This window comes from Anarhichas minor, unplaced genomic scaffold, assembly GCF_050575085.1.
Source record: "Anarhichas minor isolate MPS153535 unplaced genomic scaffold, ASM5057508v1 ptg000049l, whole genome shotgun sequence".
Taxonomy (NCBI): Eukaryota; Metazoa; Chordata; class Actinopteri; order Perciformes; family Anarhichadidae; genus Anarhichas; species Anarhichas minor.
The window spans coordinates 2,313,918-2,334,524 of NW_027466495.1; the positions used below are offsets into that span (position 1 = coordinate 2,313,918).

The window sequence follows — 20,607 nt, forward strand, 5'->3', positions numbered from 1 at the left end:
TTGGACTTGCACTTTTTCACCCACACAAACTGTGACTCACTTTGCAAAAGCACCTTTTTTATTTTTACATTTTTTATTTTTTTTTTTTCCTACGCTGCTCAATTTCAACACATGGTATGGCATTTTCAACTGCAGGCCTCCAACTTCCAGTCCCAACTGTCATTTTTGAAATATTCTCTGCAGTGTTTTTGAGCGGCAGCATTTTTTTGGAACTTGGCAAAAGGACCAGTTCTGGACAGTGGGAAGGACAATAGGTGGAAGACATTTTTGAAGGCCATTTTTTTATATTTTTTCTCCCCTCATGTGATAGAATCATTTTTTTTATTCATTTTTTTCCTCCCACCATAGCCAAAATTATTGTAGTGCTTCAAGTATTTGAAGCACTTGAAGCCCCCCTTTGGCTCCACTTTTCTATTTTGGCAAAACACATTTTTATTCTATGTTTTAGAAATCCACTCTACCCATTTTTAATGTTTCCAGATTAGGTCAGTTGTCAGACCTGTTTTTGCTGTTGGTTTTTCCCCCCTTACCATTGTTGAAATATTGATGTCATGCAGTGCTTGTTGCAGTTTGCTGCACTTTTGTGATTTTTTTTGTCACTGCAGCATTTTGCGCTACGGCTTTTGGGCAGGAAATAGCAAGAGGGCAAAGGGGTTCTCCATAATTTTGACCTATTTTTTCTATCCCATGGTGTTCCTCCAGTTCCTAGCGGGCCACCTCGCAAAGTTGAGGTGGAGGCTGTCAACTCCTCATCAATTAAAGTGATCTGGCGTTCACCGATGCCCACCAAGCAGCACGGTCAGATCCGAGGGTACCAGGTGCACTATGTCAGGATGGTTAATGGGGAGCCCACAGGACAGCCAGTCAACAAGGACATCCTGATTGATGATGCCCAGGTACGACACCCTTTTCAACCAGCCAACACATCTCTCAGACACAAAGTATCGCTTTCTCTCTCTCACCTTTACATGCGCTACAGAAACGTATGTTAATTGGAGTGGAAAAAAACTCACTTTCACCATGGCATATCAATTATTAAACTGAATCGAAAATAGTTAGCATTTAACTGCTGTGTCACTAATTACAATTCTACCGGAGGCAGAAGTTGTGCACATTTATTGACAAGTCTATATATGATCATTGTTACTTTTACAATAATTATTTTTATCAACATACAGATTTATTTGGTGGTTGCAGACAAACTGTGTGTGTATACTTTCTCACCAGTGATCAGTGTCTGTACCTGGCCTTACTTCTTGTCTCTTTTCTCTCCATATTCGTATATCATAATCAGTGGGAATACGATGATTCTACCGAACATGTGAGTAGTTAAACTTGACAAAATTCGAATCTTGTTCTCCCCTGCTGTCATCCTCTGCATGAATGGCATGTGTCTTTTGTGCCTTAGGAGTTCAAGACCTCAAGCATTTTAAGCATTAGCTTGAGCGCTATTTCAGCTTCGTAAGTTATTTAGAAAACAGCAGATGGAATCCTTGGCTAACACTAGTACTGATCTTAAAGGTTTGAAGTCCATTGGTGTTTACTGCCGGAGCTATTTTGCAACGTACGAAAGAAACACTCTTTGCCGAGCAGCTTATCACGACCAATCCTATCCACTGAAGCATGCCTCAATTTAAAGTATAGCTGTGAGAATGTGTCTGTTGTGTTTTTCCTGATGATTATGCTTACGTATGCATTTATCTCGCTCCTTGCTTGTATGCGTGCAAGTGAGTGTCCTGCAACTTAAGTCCTCCATCTTTACAGGAAATGATCATCACAGAACTGCAGGCTGAGACCACATATTCAGTTACTGTGGGAGCCTATACAACCAAGGGCGACGGTGCACGCAGCAAGCCCAAACTGATCACCACCACTGGCGCAGGTACTGTAACCGCAACCACTGACGAATCTCCTGTGGTTCAGTGCTATACCTTTTCATCTGAGACTGCATTTCTACTCTGAAAAGATGTGAAACTGCAGCCGATAAGGGGGGGAAAAAGTGCCGGGCAGATATTCTTGTCATCGAGTGTGTAAAGTGTGAATGCAGCTAATTACCGTCTCATTTAGTGCAATAACTCTTACCCACTGGTGTGACATGGCACTGCTGAAGGCATTTTTCAACATAATGAAAAATGTAGAGGGAGTGAAAGAAAGAGAAGAAAAGTTCAGCTCTTTTGACAGTGTTGTACCACAGTAAAATGACTTACAACACACAGATAATGAATGCCTGTCTACTACAAATATGATAAGATGGAAACATCATTCTCCATATTCATAACTATGTGTCCTTTTCTCCACTGGTACCGTCTTAGTTCCTGATAAACCTCGGCTAATGGTCAGTACAACCAACATGGGCACCGCTCTCCTCCAGTGGCATCCCCCCGCATTAACCCACGGCCCCCTGCAAGGCTACCGCCTCCGCTTTGGCCGCAAAGACGTGGATCCGCTGACCGTCATCGAGTTCCCCGAGCGAGAGAACCACTACACTACCAAAGAAATCCATAAGGGAGCATCGTACACTTTCCGTCTTTCCGCGCGCAACAAGGTGGGCTTTGGTGAAGAGACGGTCAAAGAAGTCACCACGAATGAGGACGTGCCAAGCGGCTACCCTCAGAGCATTACAGCAGAGGGTGCCACCACCTCCACCATTCAGGTCAGCTGGCAACCTCTTTTGCTGGCGGAGCGAAACGGCCAAATAGTTAAATATGCTCTGCAGTACAAGGACATCAACAGCCCACGCAGTCCCTCAGAACTCTTCATCACCGCCCCGGAATCCACAGTCACCCTGGATGGCCTTAAGGCAGATACCACTTATGATATTAAAATGTGTGCCTTCACCAGCAAGGGCTCTGGTTCCTATAGCCCAAGTGTCCAATTCAGGACACAGCCTTTGGATCAAGGTAGGACCAGTCCCTGAACCTTTTTTTGCTCTTTCCCTTTTTAAAATCAACCTTTCCCTGCGCAGCCCTTTCCAACCACAGCAGCTTCCTCTGAAAGCATCACGTTGAGAAAGCATGGAATCACCCACAGGACTTTGGTATTAACATATTGTCCAACCATTAGTCTTCCTAATCTTAGAACGATTTAAGAAAGTCACATGGAGTAAGTATGTTTGTTTGTTTGTGTCTCGTCGGTCAAGCAAAGCTCAGTCATTAATGTAAGGGTTGGTGTTGGTGAGAAGGTAAGAGGACAGTGTTGAGTTCAGTGTAGTACTGCCTGCTTTTGAAGAAGAGATTCTCAGGTAAGCACTGGTGACGGACCATTAGTGTAGATATATAGAAAAAAAAAAGGATGTTCTGTGTCTAAATCACCTGCTCCCCCTTTCTTTTAGCAGTGTTTGCAAAAAACTTTCATGTCAGAGCTGCCATGAAGACATCCGTGTTGCTGACCTGGGAAATCCCAGATACCTACAACCCAGCTCAGCCTTTCACTGTGAGCACTGCCGAGATAAATATACAATTATCATGTGTATATATACGTACCCTACACAATGCTTTGACACAACGAATGATTCAGTTGACATCCTAAACAAAGTCTTCACATGAAACAACTCATTCGCATACAGATCCTTTACGACAATGGACAGAGTGTGGAGGTGGATGGGAAGCTAACACAGAAGCTAATCGTGGGTCTTCAACCTGAGACGCAGTACTCCTTCCTCCTGACCAATCGTGGCAACAGTGCCGGCGGTCTGCAGCATCGCGTGTCTACCATGACGGCCCCAGACATTCTCCGCAGCAAACCCGACCTGGTTGGCAAGACCAACTCAGACGGTATAGTGACTGTGGAGCTACCATCGGTGCAAACAGCTGAGAGAGTAAGGTGAGTAGAGCTGACAAAGTGACATGTAATTACTCAAACTTTGGGCTGCCCCCCTGAAGGTGGATGATTTGAATCGTATGTTGAGAAGCCCCCACGTTGACTCGCATTTCTTTTTTTTGTGTATTGACCCCTGCCCCGATGCATTGACCTGGAGTGCTGTCTCTGAATTGATTATATTTAGATTTGGTTACTTCCCTACTTGTCAATGTGCACGAAATGGCTCTTTTGTTGGATATGTGACTTCACCACTATGGTGCCGTGGAACTTTTTCTGTCCATTGCTAAAGTCAATATTACCGTTTATTATTTGGTACCGATACATTATGAATGGAAATAAAGCAGATGACTTGATAGCTGACCTTGTCAGGGGTAATTCTTCCAAAACAAAGTTATTTCTATGCTTCCCTACGTTTCAGTGTGATATCCACTTCAGCTCAGTGATTACACACTGAAAGAGCTCGACTCATGTAAGCGCGCTCCTTTAAGCCCTATGAAGTCTCTTACAGCCTTTCAACAAAGCCCAGGGTTGTCAGAAGGCCAAGCAGCACATCCGATTGTAGACTGATGCTTCAAACCCATCTTGGCTTTTTGATCTTGCTGGATGCACTTGGCCCACCGTCTCCCATGCCAGAGCTTAAGCTAATTAGTTTCCCATTAGCCTGCCACACTGCCTTCCTGGCTAACGCTAGCTAGTGCAGTGCCCAACCAGGAAGCCCAGAAAACTCTGGCAGAGGCCATTATCTCTCCTGCCACCCTGATGAAGGGACCAAAATCCCTCTAATTCTGTATCTTTTCTTCATGCGCAGAGGTCTCCTAATCAGCACACGGGGGGCCTCAGAGAGGTGCAACTGTACTGCCCGACTTCTCTGAACATGCTCAAATTAAATAGAAAACAGAGGAAAATGGCCCCAATTAAGAGATAGAGACTTGCTTTCATTTGTAACGGCATACGTATGCATCTTTTTTCATCAGCTTCTGGTAAGCAGACGAACCTAATACAGGTCGACATGGTGGGCAATGCTGTATTTGTTGTTGCTGTAATAGGGTTTGTTTTTCTTGTCCAGGAAACGGTGACCAATCGCATACAAATACAACTTGTGTCTTTTAATAAGTGGCAGTGATCTTTGACCTACATTTTTATTTTCCAGGGGATATTACATCGTGGTAGTGCCTCTGAAGAAGCAACGCACCGGCAAGTTTTTCAAACCCTGGGACAATCCCGATGAGATGAATTTGGAGGAGGTACGTTTTAAGGTTGATCTTGAGATTATAATGACAGAAAGTAAATAGTTAAAAAATCACATCTGTTATCCAGTTATTGTCCACAGCTTCTTCATAAGGCCTATATAACTGCATTCATCACACCTTTCTTTTCTCAAAACTGGAGAAAATAAGTTGAGGCCTATAAGAGGGCAGGAGGAACAGGAGATGAGTCTCGCTGATTGACGCAAATAGCTGCAGAGAGCACTGTTCATATGGAAATGAGAACATGAAGTAGCCATCAAGTGCACTGCTCAACCCCCCCATCCCCTCCTCCCCCCTCCTCTTTGTGTCTGTGGTAATTACCTGAAGAGCTGCATCAGGCCTCCATGTCCCTCCTCATCCCATACAAAGCTAGGCTACTGCGTATGTAACACTCTGTGCATTGCAGGTATGATTTACTGTGAAAGCAAATGAAAGCTTTTATCACGACGCATTGTAAGCTGCGATTACGTTTACGTTGTCCTTCATATGTGGTGTCAAACATTGCAAGCTGATGGCTCTAGACGTTTGGTGCAGCATATACTGCAGTCTCTGTCCTAGAAATGCGTAGAAATGGAAACTTCTATAAAGTTTTTACCCCTCGGGTTACATAAAAATTTAAATTCTTGCAAGGATTCTTATTTGTAAATCAAATCCTCTGGCAAATTATTTTGAAACTGAGTTTTTGAAATATTTATTTCTTTAGTAGAAGCATCACAAATATATCACGTGTCTAGGGGGCTATAAGAAGAAGAAAAAACACACCATGTCTCATCTGGCTTTGGCTTTACTGCTCATGCCTACAGGCCCATGTCTGTAGCCTTGACCGATTGCCCAAAAGTCGCCCCTCTGTCAGAATTTATTTGTTTGTCAATATTGGCACTCACCTTTTCACAAATTTTCCCAAGGGCAGCTAGATTTAGCCCCGTTGACAGGAGAGATGATTGAAGACATTATCGGGCAGCACCAACAGCCCCGCAGCCAAAACAGAGCACACACGATAACGCACACACTCTGATGTGAATGACAGCCGCACAGAGCGCGCGCACACACACACACACACACACACACACACACACACACACACACACACACACACACACACACACACACACACACACACACACACACACACACACACACACACACACACACACACACACACACACACACACACACACACACACACACACACACACACACACACACACACACACACACACCCGTGCGTGCACACAAGTCAGAGATATGAAATCAGACACCCAAACAACTATCGGGGGCTTGATTAGCATAATTATGATCCGTGCTTTGTACTGGGAGCTTAAAGCCAGATAGAACAGACTTGTATGAAGGGCACACTTGATGTGGTTCTTTCATTAGTATTGTTATTATTGTTGGCTGAAGGAGCAGAGGTGGTGTTTTTGACTACATTATGTATCCTCACTTTGCATATCTTTCATTCATATTTATCAAAATATGAATTGGAATATTAATAATAATGTTACTCAAATCCAGCAAAAATGTATTCAGTCTCTTTTTTATTTTCCTGTTTGAAGCTGTTGGATAATCGTCATCTGTTTTATATGCTGGGATTTCACAGATCTTTTAATCTCACAATCTTTTGTAGTCAAAAATTACAGATGAATTAAGTCACTGATCTTTTCTGTAACGTTCTGCCTGTTGCAATCAGCATCGTCAGCTCGGCAATCAGAGAGAAATCTCGATAGACGGATTTGGTTCGTGCAAATGTGTTTCCGTGTGCGGTGCAATGTGTCCCTTTGTGTTATCAACCGTCTGCCTCTTTCTACTCCTCACTGTAGCTGCTGAAGGAGATAAACCAAACTAGCAGAGGCCTTCGCTTCCAGAGGCAGGCAGAACCCAAAGCCTATATCGCTGCCTACTTCAAAGTCCTGCCCAACAATTTCAACCTGGGAGATGGCAAGACCTACAGGGGCTTTGAAAACAAGCAACTCCAGAATGGCCAGGACTACATCTTCTTTGTGCTTGCGGTTCTGGAAATGTCGGAAAATGTAAGACTGCTTTCTCAAACATGTTTTATTTCCATTTCTATCCATGTGTGCCTCATTCTTTACTCGAGTTCAGCTTCAGACATGAGCTTGTTCGCCTTCGGGACATCCCGTGCTCGTGATCTCGTGGTCTTCGTGCTAGGAACTGTGCATCTTGGCAGAGGGTCGGAGTTTGCCTCGGGTTTGACGTGTTACTCTGAGCCTTTGTGATGCTTTTGACTTAAACACTTGAAGCTGCAGCTGGCCTAAGAAGCTGACCCTCGCTGCTTTGGGGAGAGAAACCCCTGAAGACCTTAGCCGATCGCAAGAATACCTCGATAACAGAGCTCCTCTTTAATTGCGTCCTACGTGCGGTCCACCTTATCTCCGCTGCTGCAGCTAGTGTGTATTTGTGCATGTGTCTTTCTGGACTGAAGACCCGAAAGCCGCATGATTAGGCAGCTGCAGGCATGATGAAGGATATGATGAGCTGCAGGGTCTATAGTGCTTTCCTCGCACTCTCTCCGCTAACCCTGGGTTCAGGTAGAGCAAAGAGATAATGGCAAATGGAGGGAAATCTCTAATTTGCTCACTGAGGCATATATTTTCTTCCCACTAGACCTTTCCTTTAATCTCCTCGTAGAATGTGAAATAGTTCAATCAAGTCTCCTGTAAAGGAGAGATATTGAAGATAATTTTGATTGGTCAAGCTGCAGCTTAGCAGAAATTACACAGCAAAACTTTGAATTGGCTTTTAATTTGTATTGTTGGTCATGCTGTCTTTGTCAGAGTCTTGTTAGATATGCTCGGTAGTGAGGGGAAATTAATTGAAGTCTTGCGGTAGTGCTTTGAATATCTTGAGCTCTGGATCCACTATATTTCTCAGCAGTTCTGGATTTTGATGCAACATAGGCGAGAAAACATCTTTCAAAATCACTAGATTATCGATACAATTGAGGCGTAGGTAGAAGGATGAGGTCCGGTACGTAGACGCAGCATATGACGGTTGGTCTAAACTAATACAACACAGGTTCTATGATTGATTGATCAGTGATTTGCCTTTCCCTGGCTCAGATCATGTATGCCACAAGCCCCTACTCGGACCCGGTTGTGTCGCCCGATATCGACCCCCAGCCGATCATCGATGAGGAGGAAGGCCTTATCTGGGTGGTGGGCCCTGTGCTAGCCGTCGTCTTCATCATATGCATCGTCATTGCCATCCTCCTCTACAAAAGGTGAGGATATTAAATTATTATCTGCATATAGAACTACAAACAGAAATTATAACAACTGTTCCCACTAAGTGAAACAAATGCGCAGGAATCCACCTCAGATGTGACGTAAATGCTACGTACAGTACACATTGTTGTGCACTTCCAATTTACATATTGCCATTCAATATTTAATATTCATGTCATCAATACAATACCCCATACAAATCTTCAATCAGGGCATTAAATGGAAGATTTGAACTCAAGGCACATTGATCTTCAGACTATCCATGACCCTCACTCTCAGCAGCACACACACACCCCCCCACACAATCTCTCAGATGAGTAAATCCAAACATACAGCTTCCCCAAACTGTGAAGCCATTGAATGCAGATGCCCACAATTCTTCACACAGACACATGTGTTGACTGAATGTTAATCAGGCACACACACACACGTAAAAGACTTGCGGTAGTGCACTTTCACACCGAATCAAAACAGCTTCTTTTTTTTGTCTGAAACCCCCAAGTGGTAGCGAGACCTCGTGCTGTCACTGCTCATCAGTCAAGCGTAGGAGGGGAGAGCTTTGACTATCTGCTGCATGTCACTGCATGTGTCTGCAGCTTTAGAGAGGCCCTGGAGCCTGGGCAAGCATCCCAGCCCCCCCCATCCCGCCCCCCCTTTTTTACGACTGCCCATTCCACGAGGGAGAGGAGCTCTTGATCCCGACTCTGACCTTATGATGCCCTCCTGCTTTGCCCGGATACACACAAGCGCATATCTTATATGCGTGCGTCCACACACTGATTTTTTTTTGTCCGTCTTTCACTCGCTCGTCTCTTCTCACCTTTTACATAAGGCATATTTTCTGCAGTGTTCATTCAATCAAATGTCCAGTCCTCAGCAGAATTGTTACAGTAGTCCACAAGAAGTAATTTTGTGAAGGTAAGATTAGCAAGTGAAGCGTCAGCACACTGTAATCGGTAACAGCACCAATACTAAAGACATCAATGGTAGTGTAATGTAAGAGGTTTACGCGTACAGCTTTATTCTCTTACACCTTATTGTCCTTGGACTCCATTTAAATAAAGTTTTGGTTTGGATGATACGAAGGTGAACTGAAAGCGAACAAAGAACGCGTGTGCACGAGCTTCAGGCAGAGCTTCCATTTGCCGATTTACACATCGATCACCAAGCCGCGGTCACCGCCACGTTGGGGAACTTTCAGTGCGTAACCAGGAGACATTGCTCATGTCGAGATCAATTTTTATGTGACAGAACGCTCATGTTGTGTTGAGCTCTGGGAGAGGACACGCGAATAAAAATATGCAGCTTCACCGGAGAGAAACGCAAATCACAATCATTCGTGCAGCTACACATAGAATAATTGAAGTCAAGCCATGTCTGCTACCAAATCGATTTAAAATAACGGTAACATGCATTTTAATGCGGTATATGGTTGAAGTTATACAAATGAATTACAAATGATGTTCACATTGATAACAGTACATGCGTCAATCTTGAATATGCATAATTCTTGATCTTAATAAATCTCACAGTGCAGAAAAAGACAGACAGCAATTAGGAGTCAAGAGATGACTTTTATGCTTGAACAAGAAGCAATCAGCTGAAACTGCTTGAAATAGCAGAGATACACTGTTCAAGTCTTGGATGCACCTGGGAAACTGTAGTATTTGAGACAAAGAGCCCCAAGGCTGCATAATTGAGCAGAAATTCTCAAGTGAAGCATCACTAATCTCGCACGCAGAGGAAACATTGGGATATGATTGGTATCGTTTGTCTCTTATAAAGTCATTCACTTAATCGAAAGAAACGTTTCTGGAATTCTCCATTATATAAAGGCAAAGGTCTTACCACCTAATGTTGTGTCGATATTTCTTTCCTTGCTGACCAATGGAGCAGCAAACCAGACAGGTAAGCGTGAGAGAAGTAGAGAGAAACTAACTCCCTTTAAACCCCTTTTCTCCCTAGACTGTACATAGTAAATATAAACACATGACAATTGGTCGCCCACTGGAGTTGATGTCATTCCTGAAATCCTGCTGTGCTTAATCAACATGACCATATGTGAAACATCTTTTGTACTGTTAGCAGTTATTTATATCAAAGTTGTCAGCAGGCAATTATTGAGAAATACAAGCACACACACATGTTTTTACTGTTCCTACTGCTAATACACTTCCACCACATTACCTTTCTATTGCACACATGCTGTAACTACGACATGTTATCCACGTCAGTGACCAATGTTGTGTCGATTCTTATGAATGAACAAACCCCATTGCATTTTGTGAAAATGGCCTCTTGTGTCAGAGGTGACAATGTAGTGCACTGTATATACACGGGAACGAGTCTCTCTACAAATGTGAATTTTGTATTCAAATTAGTGAAAAATGAAGCTAAAATAAAACAGAGTGGAACAAATAACAAGAACACTCTTCAACATCCAGTACAATAGCCCTGTAGTAAATCTACCTCTGTTAAGCATGTCACGTTTTCTGTTGTTTCTGAAATAAGGTAACTGGACTGCAATCTCAACACCACCCGCTAAAAAATTCTATAGAGTTGAATTGACACGCTATCTGACACTTGCATTAAAAAGTGAACATTAGGCTTCACTAAAAGTAGCATTTACTGGTTAAGGGCTATTGTATTGAGTTGAAGTGATGATGTTACTTAGTCCACCCCCGTAGTCCCATGTACTGTAGGAATACAGGCCTGTCAACTCCTCAATTACACATTTGCCTGCAGTATTTATTAGACCACAAGGCAAGCTTGGAGGTTATAGAGTAGGAGTTTTGAGCACCAAAAAAAGAAAAAAGAAAATATCTGTTTGTTCTGCAGAAAAAGAGCAGAATCTGAAGCTAGGAAAGGCAGTCTCCCCAACAGCAAGGAAATGCCGCTGCACCATCCCACTGACCCGGTGGAGCTTCGACGCCTCAACTTCCAAACGCCTGGTACGTATATTCCAAATGACGGCAGTGATGACCCATTCACTGTAAATGTAAAACTGAATGTGCACTGTGAAAAGGGATGCCAAAGCAACGGACTGCTCCGTACGTATCCGTACGCGTTTCTTCATTTGCAGCCATTGCCGACATTGAAACCGAATAAGGTGTCGTCCTTAAAAAGCACCCGTCATCTTGGCAGTGAGATTGGCACGACACAAGTGCGCAGTTTGCTGGTAGACAGTGGACAGGTGCTTAGACAAGGCACAAAGGGTCAAAACTGACAGTTTGCCCCCCTAGAGACACTTCTCGGTGGAAAATGAAGAGGCAGAAATGCAAGCTTGACAGTTTCGTGGCAGCTGTCGTTTTCCTCTGCACCTGGGTTATCCAGGTCATCAACACTTGTCATGCTTAGTCAGAATAGCGCAGTCCTGCTTGGATGGCAACCTGCTGCTAGGAGACAAGAGGCAGCGTTGGGGAAGGTGAGGGAAATGCAAAATGTGTCATGGATCTGTGTTCCATTTTGTACGCAAGCCAACGGATAGCGACGGAAAAAGTTGCGGCACGCTGTAAACACGACTGTCCACTCGCTCCTGTAGTGACCATGTAGTGAGAGAGAGAGAGAGAGAGAGAGAGAGAGAGAACTGCTGTTGGAGTTCCTCTGGCAACGACTGGTTTGGGGACAGGTGTTCAGAGACTGTCAATAACGTATTATCAAAGCCATATTTTTCAGGTCAGCTGGTATGAGAGGAGGATGAATTATCCCTGCAGGCTCATTTTTGGAAAAAAAATGAAAAGATTTTGCATATCTATATAAGCTCTTCAATGATGTTAGGACCATTACTGTCTGTTTCATCCTGGCAGAGGGGTATTTTTCCTTTTGGCTCAGAGTGATCTCAACCATCCAACTATTTCACTCACCTCTCAAGCCATCATTCTCTCCCCCCCCCCCCCCCCCCCCCCACAGCCTTTCTGAGGGCTGGTATCTTGTCTCACTCGCTGCTCAAAAAGCAACCAAACATTTTTTTTCCCTACCACGTGACCACTTCCTCTCAAGTCCTGAAGCACTTCTACACTAGACCACCTCTCTCCCCTACTCTCTCAAGCCTTTCTTCCACCTCAATGGACATTTTCTTCTTAAGGATGCTCGATGTTTGAGTGATGGCATGTTGGAAATGGCACTTTCATTGTCCCCCAGTGATGGAAATGGATTTTGAGTAGCGGGCTGCAATAGAAACCCCCTTTGCCGTCTTTCAGAGAGACGTGAGAGTGGGTGGGAAAACGAGGAACAGCTACCATTAGCTAATGCCCACTTGTGCCAGCAACCAAAATGAAAAATTACCTCAATCGAGAGAGAGAGAGAGAGAGAGAGAGAGACTGTCATGCAACTGTAGTGTCAAAATGGCCCCTGAATACTCAAGTTGAATATCTTTGGCCACAGGCTAGATTGTGAAAGCATGTACAGAAAAGGTGTCTTTGTGAAGATCAGACAGTTCAAACACGACACTTTTGATTGTTTCCCCAAGCTCTTAAATATGCTGATGACACACCTTGACAACCACCCATATTCAACAATGTCAAAGTCAAGTTAACTTAACTGCAAACTATGCAAGCAGTATAGCACAATGTCAGCATAATCAGGTTAAAATGAATGTCAAATAATGTCCCATGGTTGATTTATTTCCATGAAATACGCATTGTGCATTAGCCAAGCTTCTAGCATGATGATGCATTTGTTACTAATAAATGTCCCATTAAGAATACACATAATCACTCAACTACTTCTTGTCACATTTCAATTTCTACCTAGTAGTCATCACATTGCCAATGACATCTGCAATGTATTTAATTACGCCGCCGTTTCCTCCGCAGGTTCAGGTGCGTCCAGTCACCCCAGTAACCTCCATTTGTCAAGTTAGTTGTTCTCGATTATGCACTTGACATGATTTCTTTGTTTTTAGCTTTAATTCCTTTTTCTTTTCCTTTTTTTTCTGCATAGTCTTGTATTCCCATCCCAATCTAATCCATCTGGTGGTAATGCAATGTCATCACAGGAGGCGGAGTTTGAAATGACATGTCATCACTCAAAGCAAAACATCAACATCTGCCCTAACAATCTGAATGTTTTTCGTTTTTTTTTTTTTGGGTTGTTTCTTTGTGTTTGTGTCTCACTGTCATGCTAACTATCCACCGCAGCTTTCTGTGTGAATAACCCTTTTCCTCTCTCAATAGGGAGAGTCCCAGTGGGGCAAGTGTGCTCGATGACCTCTCATTGGCTTCTGTGTCCATATTCTCTTTATGAGCATGGCCACTGCTTTGAGTGAACAAACTACCCTAACCAGAACCACTCTTCCATTCCCCCCTGTTAAACACATGTGCTGCTTATCTAATGATCCACTGTTGGCTTGTGCTTGGGTGATGCCGGCTTACAAGACTGATGACTGACCTTTAGTCCATCTAATTGACAGGTATGGCTAGCCACCCTCCAATCCCAATTATGGACCTGGCAGATCATCTGGAGCGCCTGAAAGCCAACGACAACCTCAAGTTTTCACAAGAATATGAGGTGAGTGTCAGCGAAGTCCCGATGTTGATTCAGCAATTGTTATTAATGCTTTAGAAGGAGTGTTTGAGAGTTTGAGTTGAGAGAAGATGTGTATCACCGGATTGATGCACAAGTAGCCAGTTTACAAGCTCATTTTACAATGATTGGTGATGACGTGATTGGTCAATAATACACAGACTACAAATGCAAACCAGAACACTTGCAATACCCAAATCTCATCCCGTTGCCTACAGATTATACCCATGCTACCATATACCAGTCCAAGCATGTCAACAATTGGTGGATCACTGCCCAATACGGGAATTAGGAAGTACTTTCATGAGAAATAGCTTCACCAGAGATCTAAAATCAGTCAGTATGCCCTATTCACAGCAGACATTTTGACATGTCATAGCAGGAAATACACAGGTGTAATCAACAGCTGTAATAATGGTTGCACTCCATTTTGAATTCCAGAGCCCTACTGAGACCGTTGAATGGGAAAGACGTCATTATTAATGGTATTAGTAGCGCCTGTGCTTTTCCTGCTATGACAAGTCAAAAATGTCGGCTGTGAAAAAGGCTACAGTTCACCGACTCTTCTCCAGCCGGTGAATCATACCTCCACTCTGGCTGAAGTCTCACTCTGGAATGTATGGCCACTATCAGACTAAAGATGCATAATGGAACAAAGGTGATGGCTACATTTATACATCCTGTGATTAGACCTTGAAACGTAAAAGTCCTTCAAAGTTAAGTGCCCTCAAAAACCCTGTGGGCAGCAGTGAGACAATGCAAGTGTTTCCTTTATATTGCATTGCTTTGTATTGTAGATGAACTAACGGGGCCCGAAACACTTTGTGAGCAAGAGGTGCTTTCAGGGGCATTTTGTGAGATAGGAACGATGCGCGTCCTTTCTCTGCGGGTCCTGCAACAGCTCCAAAATCTATGAGGTCACCCTATGGGTGGCTGCCAAGCTGCCCAATCATTACTGCAGCTTAAGTACATTGAATTCCAATTTCATAGAGCTTATTCGAGAGCAGTGGAAAGGCAATTTTGCGAGCACAATGAAATAAAGATTTTTTTATTATGAGCAATGTTGCAGCCCACTGTTTCAACATATTTAGAAAAAATATCAGGCTTAGCCAGGGGTATTGCTACTTTAAGGGATTTCTGTAGATGAAGATATTGGTGCTGAAATGTCTTATTGTATTCACATTGAGCTCATGTGCTCTTAAATACCTCTGAATGTATTTGCTTCCATCGTCATAGTGGTATAAAAAAGTTTGCCATCATTAAAATGAATAATTAAGCTCATCTTTATGCTATTATTGCTCCCATAAATTACCATAAAGAAGTCATACAAGTACGATAATTATGACGATAATAAGCAAGGTCAGTGTACTAATGTGGCATCTATTTGCAATGTGTCCTATTACTCTTGGGTTTGTACTTTCAGTGGAGATTAACTCATAAAAGCAGGTTGCAGTCGTTAAAAAACACAAGCACAATATTCTCCCTGTAATGTGAGATGGAATGCCATCTTTCATGCCATTGTATTTTCCCTTTGTGATATTACATTTTATGGCTCATTTATCGGTGATGAGGGAGCATTGTCAATCTCTGCTTTACAATGCCGAAAGAGGGCTTGGATAGCAAATTCTGTCGAACTGGTCTCAAGTGTGGTGTTCTAGTATGTGCCATAAAGTCCTACGACTCAAATGAGGAAAGCTGATGGAACACAAGATTTTCCTTGGTGACCAATTTGGAATGTTTCTTTTTGTAAATCTAATCATTTATATGTAGCAATTATGTCATGCCAAAGACAACAAATTGTTCACATTGCTCCTAAAGCTTAAAGCTATCTGCTTCCAGTCAAATTTCCATCTATGAAATGCTCTGATTTAGGCTTTGCAGACCAAATTGTCATCTTAGATTCATGCGTCTGTTGACACCCCATTTTCTACAAGATACCGAGAGGCCAGAACAGATTCTACTTTAATGAACTGGAAAATAATAAAAGTCTGGGTAAGACTATTCATCAATTAAATCAGCTTCCAGTCAGAGAACAATAATCATCTTTGGACTGAATAACTTCAAACACGTTTCGCTCATGGTCACAGCTTCATTAAAGAGCCTCCACGTTTGGTGTGTGAAAAGACGACGCTCACTGGTTTATTAGTATGGTATGCCAGCATAAACCGGATGTTATATCTTGATTTGTAATATGAATGACAACACACGTGATTGCATTAGTTAAAAAAGGATTTCTTTGAAAACATAGGCAGCAATTTGTACTCCAGCCAACTTGAAGACACGCCATGTCATCAGAGAGAAGCATGGTTCGAACTGACAAGTCTAGGAATGCTTGTGCCTTCATGCTATTTTATGTTCCCTTGTAAATGCTGTGTGTATCAGTCTCTTCACTTGGTGTAAATAGTAAGCTTAAAATATCCAGTCTTGTATATTATTTGACCTTGATGGCAAACAGTATTCATTGCAGGGCAAACTGGAGATTTATCAATATTTTACAATCTTTCTGCATCACTTTTTTGCACACATGTGGTCTAACAGCAGCACTCAAAATCAATATTATGAAAGACTTTAATACCAAATGAATATTTTTTGCCAAATATGTCAATGTAGAGACATGAACAAACAGATTGGAACTCATCAGAGCTTTGACTTTTACAAACTGCCTTCCTCAAAGCGCTGGATAAACATCTTTCAACATACAAGTCTAAATGTGGCCTTAAGACACTCTTAAAGAGATGAAAACATAACGTAGTATTTTCAATTCTAAAAGGCAGAGTGCAGGAAGCTGTCTGATATTGATCTTATGCCAACATCTCATGGGCCATGACCATGGAGTTGAATTCAATCCAAGCAAGGAACTATTGTTAAATGTTCACATTATATATTACATCACATTCCATTGTAACAAAAGTGTTCTTCTACTTCACAGTCCATTGACCCCGGTCAGCAGTTCACGTGGGAACACTCTAACCTGGAGGTCAACAAACCAAAGAACAGATATGCCAACGTGATTGCCTACGACCACTCCAGAGTCTTGCTCTCCGCTATTGACGGTATGCCGCCCACCAACATCTTCCCTCCCATCTGCTGTATCGATTCGACAGACAGCCAGGACAACTGTATCTTTTAGACCCGAGGAGTGCAACCACGCTGTACTTTTAAATTATATTGCTCCACAAGCATGTCAGACTACTTTCTCCTTTCATGCCTCAGGTGCTTGCAAAGAAAGTGACGGCTTTAGAAACTGGCAATTTTCACTTTAAATGCTGAGGCAAGCACTCAAGTCAGATTAAACAATCACCTATAGTGAGCCATGCAGGTATACCCGGCATCTTTTTTTCTCACTTTACAGCAGGTGATTCACACTTACATTTTGTATAAAGCCATGGCCAGTTTCTTACCTTGAAATGAGAACAGTGAGTACACTGGAAGATAGACATCTTGGCTTATTATAACTGTCATTTATTAGAATTTAAATTTGCAATACACATTATATTACCTATTTGTGGGTACACATTTGACATGGATATGCGTTTGCCAATGTGCTACCTGACAGAAACCTCGCTAGTAACATTAAGACTCACTCAAGATGTGGCTGCACAACTTCACTTGAGCCCATCTAGGAACCTGGTATGAAACAGCCCAGTGAGTGTTTGGCACATCAAAGAAGCGCTGCGCTGTACAGTGCAGCTTCTAAAGAATGAAAGGCCATTTTGAAATGGCTAGTTAAGTGCTGGCTCCCCCACTAGTTTCTTGGATTAAACACAATTGCACATACACACAGACGGCTATTAATTAACCATTTCCATTGAGCTGCTCCCGCGGAGGGCGAAGGAAAAATAAACAAAGAAGTAAATGGCTATTGTGACAAAAGCAGACAGATAAAGGCTCAAAGAGCCCTTTTTGCAGTCTCTCAGACACGACACACAGCCGAGTGTTGATGGAACTCCATTAGCCGGGCGTTTAAACACATCTGCACGACCATATTGGAGCCTTTGTGCTGCAGCAAGTGAGCAGTTCTCAGCCAGGGGGACAAGAGGGACTTCCTCTTTTCCTTCTGAGGCTTAAAGCCTTTTGGCAAGCTATGCGTCTATTGTTTACTTTGATTGAGTTATTTGAATAAAAGGGGATTTGGGATTTGACATCAGAATTTGAAGACAGCTACTTTCAGAATGTATTGATGTGGGGATGGATCAGCAGAATCTTTGGAACACAGGCGCACTGATGCGCAAGTACGTTTGTGGACTTTGTCGTGACATGACTGAATTTGCTCTACTTTTGACCTCTGCCAAGTTGCCTGACCGTACAAAACATGCGCTTAGCGGGATTAAACATGTTTCTAAAGTTAATCCCTAAAACTTTGCCTACCCCTCATTTGCCAAATTGTGCAGCTTCTAAATTCAATTAGTATGCATCAGTATTTGTTAGCATGTTCTTTTTGGAACTTTACATTTATTAAAAGTGAATTTATGCAGTTTTTCTGTTGAACTATATTTAGCGTGTGCTAGCTGTCACAAGCCTGTTATTCTGCAAACAGGTCATTTGTTCGGGAACATATAATAAAAAATCGAATGTGACAACTTTATAAATATCCGTTCTGAGGTTAGACAATGTGGTAATCTGAGAAAGTGTGAGTCGACATCTGCTCGCAAATGCACCATGTCGAAACATGAACAACAACTACTAGGAATGATCATCATTATGAGCATTACAGTGTTGTAGCCTGAAATCTGTTTCCTTACAGATTCTTTTGCTTTCCTATGAAGGGTACAGAGTACTGAACAACGCTGGAGCAATGTTTATTTCTCAATAAGCATATTGACTGAGAGAATGGTTGCATTTATACAAATCCTGAGTGACAGAAAGCACAAAGGCAAAAGCCATTTGCAAATGTGCATTAAACAACTTGCCTCGTTCTCATTAATCCACAGTAAATGTCTCTTTTTGCTTCTTGTTTTCAAATTGAAAACGCACTGGGCTTAATTGCATTTATCCCTTGTCCATCACGGAAATGTACTGCCGCCCGGCTGTTTGGACAACTTCAACAGCAAAAAGCGAGGGCGAGTTGAAAAAAAATAAAATAATGTGGGCTGGTCTTTGAATGTGTTCATATTCCATTTTCCTTTCCTGTTGAATAAGTTACCTGGGAGAAAAGGGAGTTTGTGGGGGAGAGGGGATGCAGTTGGAGAGTGGGGGATTCTCTGATACGTGGCGTCCATGCAGATGAGACTTATCTTGGTCGGCCATGTGTGCACGAAGCCCCTAAACTGCCAGTCCTGAAGCATTGACTGGCTGTCAGCTCCGTCTCTTCCGCCTGGATTGGAAAAGGCTGCTGTGCCTTTCATTTAATATAAGCAAAGGGAAGGAGGAGAGAGGAAGGGAGGGGGGGGGGGGAATTGTTTTGCTAGTTTTTTTGTTGGTTTGTTTTTCCTCCATGTGATGTGATAGACTTTTACAGACCGAGCGTTATCTGTAAGTCAGTTGCAGATGTGGAATGGGAACACAAACGCTGTCGATTTAAACGTGTTGTTGATAGCAAATACAAATCCTCATACAGACTGTAACGCTGGGTCCAAATGTTAATGTTTTATGCTATTTTTCGATTTCATACTTTCAGAAGACTGAATTCATTTTTGGAGACACTGAGGAAATCCTCATGCGGTGTCATCTAAACCTAAATCAAGACTTAGACCAATTTAGGAAGCAACAAATGCCACTATGTTGAGACATGTATCCTCTTCTCTACATTGTGTTAAACAACAAAGTTAACCATTGTATTTGAGATGTTGCCTTTTGATTGTAACTCCCACCATCTACATGTTCTGTTTTTAGGTATCCCTGGAAGTGACTATATCAACGCCAACTACATTGATGGCTATAGGAAGCAGAATGCCTACATCGCCACCCAAGGATCCCTGCCAGAGACATTTGGTGAATTCTGGAGGATGATCTGGGAGCAGAGGAGCGCAATCATCGTCATGATGACCAAACTGGAGGAGAGGTCCAGGGTAAGAGACACAGACACAGACGTATTTACTCATGAAAACACCCAATGATTTCAAAGTCTGAGCAAAGTCAAGCAAGTTGTTTACACACAAATGCCTTTTTGTAAAGCAAATTAAATAGATTTGTTGTTCCATTCTTGATTTGACATTGAAGATTCGCTGAATGGATTCTTCCAACTTTGTTCACCCTCTCTAAGTGACAGTCATATTGAAGCCCTTGTCCTTTTGTTTAATTTGTAAAGTGCGTTGTACTCCGGCCCTCCCGAGAAGCCTTTGTATTCATTCTCCAGGCAAAGCCAAGTTCCATGCCGTTACCCACTGATATGCTCAATCCTTTCTTTACAAAAACACTTTGTTGTTGTTTACTTTGGATTGATTAGTGGCATGGCTCCATTCATTAGCCCAGCACTGCTGAAAGCACTGGATTACAATCAGTGATAAAGAGACACTGGAAAGCAACATTGGCCAGCTGTATGCACTCACAACTCCTTTAAGGTACACACAGTCAGCCCTTGCTCTTCCATATCTTACAGTGTTTGACTGAGCAGATGAAAGCTTGCACAGACTCCACAAGCCACTGACCTTCACACTTGTATGCCTTTTCTAAGAGCCCGGCGCAGTGTTAACAGCGGTGCTGACTCAATCCACGCAGCAGTTTTCACTCAGTATCTGTACAATCTGCAAAGCTAATAAGCTCCCCCGTCTGATTTTTAATATCGGAGGTGCTGTAAAATGCATAATTCTTCAATTAAATTCGCTCTATGCTGTCAG

At 42.6% G+C, this 20,607-nt stretch overlaps 1 protein-coding gene across 18 annotated transcripts in view; it reads left to right on the forward strand.

Moving 5' to 3' along the window:
• LOC142971806 (receptor-type tyrosine-protein phosphatase delta) overlaps window positions 1-20,607 on the forward strand; it is a 343,430-nt gene that overhangs the window by 309,687 nt on the left and 13,136 nt on the right. For 7 of the 18 annotated variants that reach the window (XM_076112487.1, XM_076112472.1, XM_076112477.1 and 4 more), the window contains 14 exons: window positions 703-896; window positions 1,295-1,321; window positions 1,765-1,882; window positions 2,313-2,900; window positions 3,332-3,432; window positions 3,566-3,822; window positions 4,970-5,063; window positions 6,884-7,093; window positions 8,144-8,304; window positions 11,147-11,259; window positions 13,123-13,164; window positions 13,719-13,816; window positions 16,761-16,884; window positions 19,664-19,839. In XM_076112487.1, the coding sequence (XP_075968602.1) occupies window positions 703-896; window positions 1,295-1,321; window positions 1,765-1,882; window positions 2,313-2,900; window positions 3,332-3,432; window positions 3,566-3,822; window positions 4,970-5,063; window positions 6,884-7,093; window positions 8,144-8,304; window positions 11,147-11,259; window positions 13,123-13,164; window positions 13,719-13,816; window positions 16,761-16,884; window positions 19,664-19,839 (2,303 nt within the window). The remainder of the gene's footprint in view (window positions 1-702; window positions 897-1,294; window positions 1,322-1,764; window positions 1,883-2,312; window positions 2,901-3,331; window positions 3,433-3,565; window positions 3,823-4,969; window positions 5,064-6,883; window positions 7,094-8,143; window positions 8,305-11,146; window positions 11,260-13,122; window positions 13,165-13,718; window positions 13,817-16,760; window positions 16,885-19,663; window positions 19,840-20,607) is intronic. The other 11 variants (XM_076112476.1, XM_076112478.1, XM_076112482.1 and 8 more) reach the window with 5 other exon arrangements.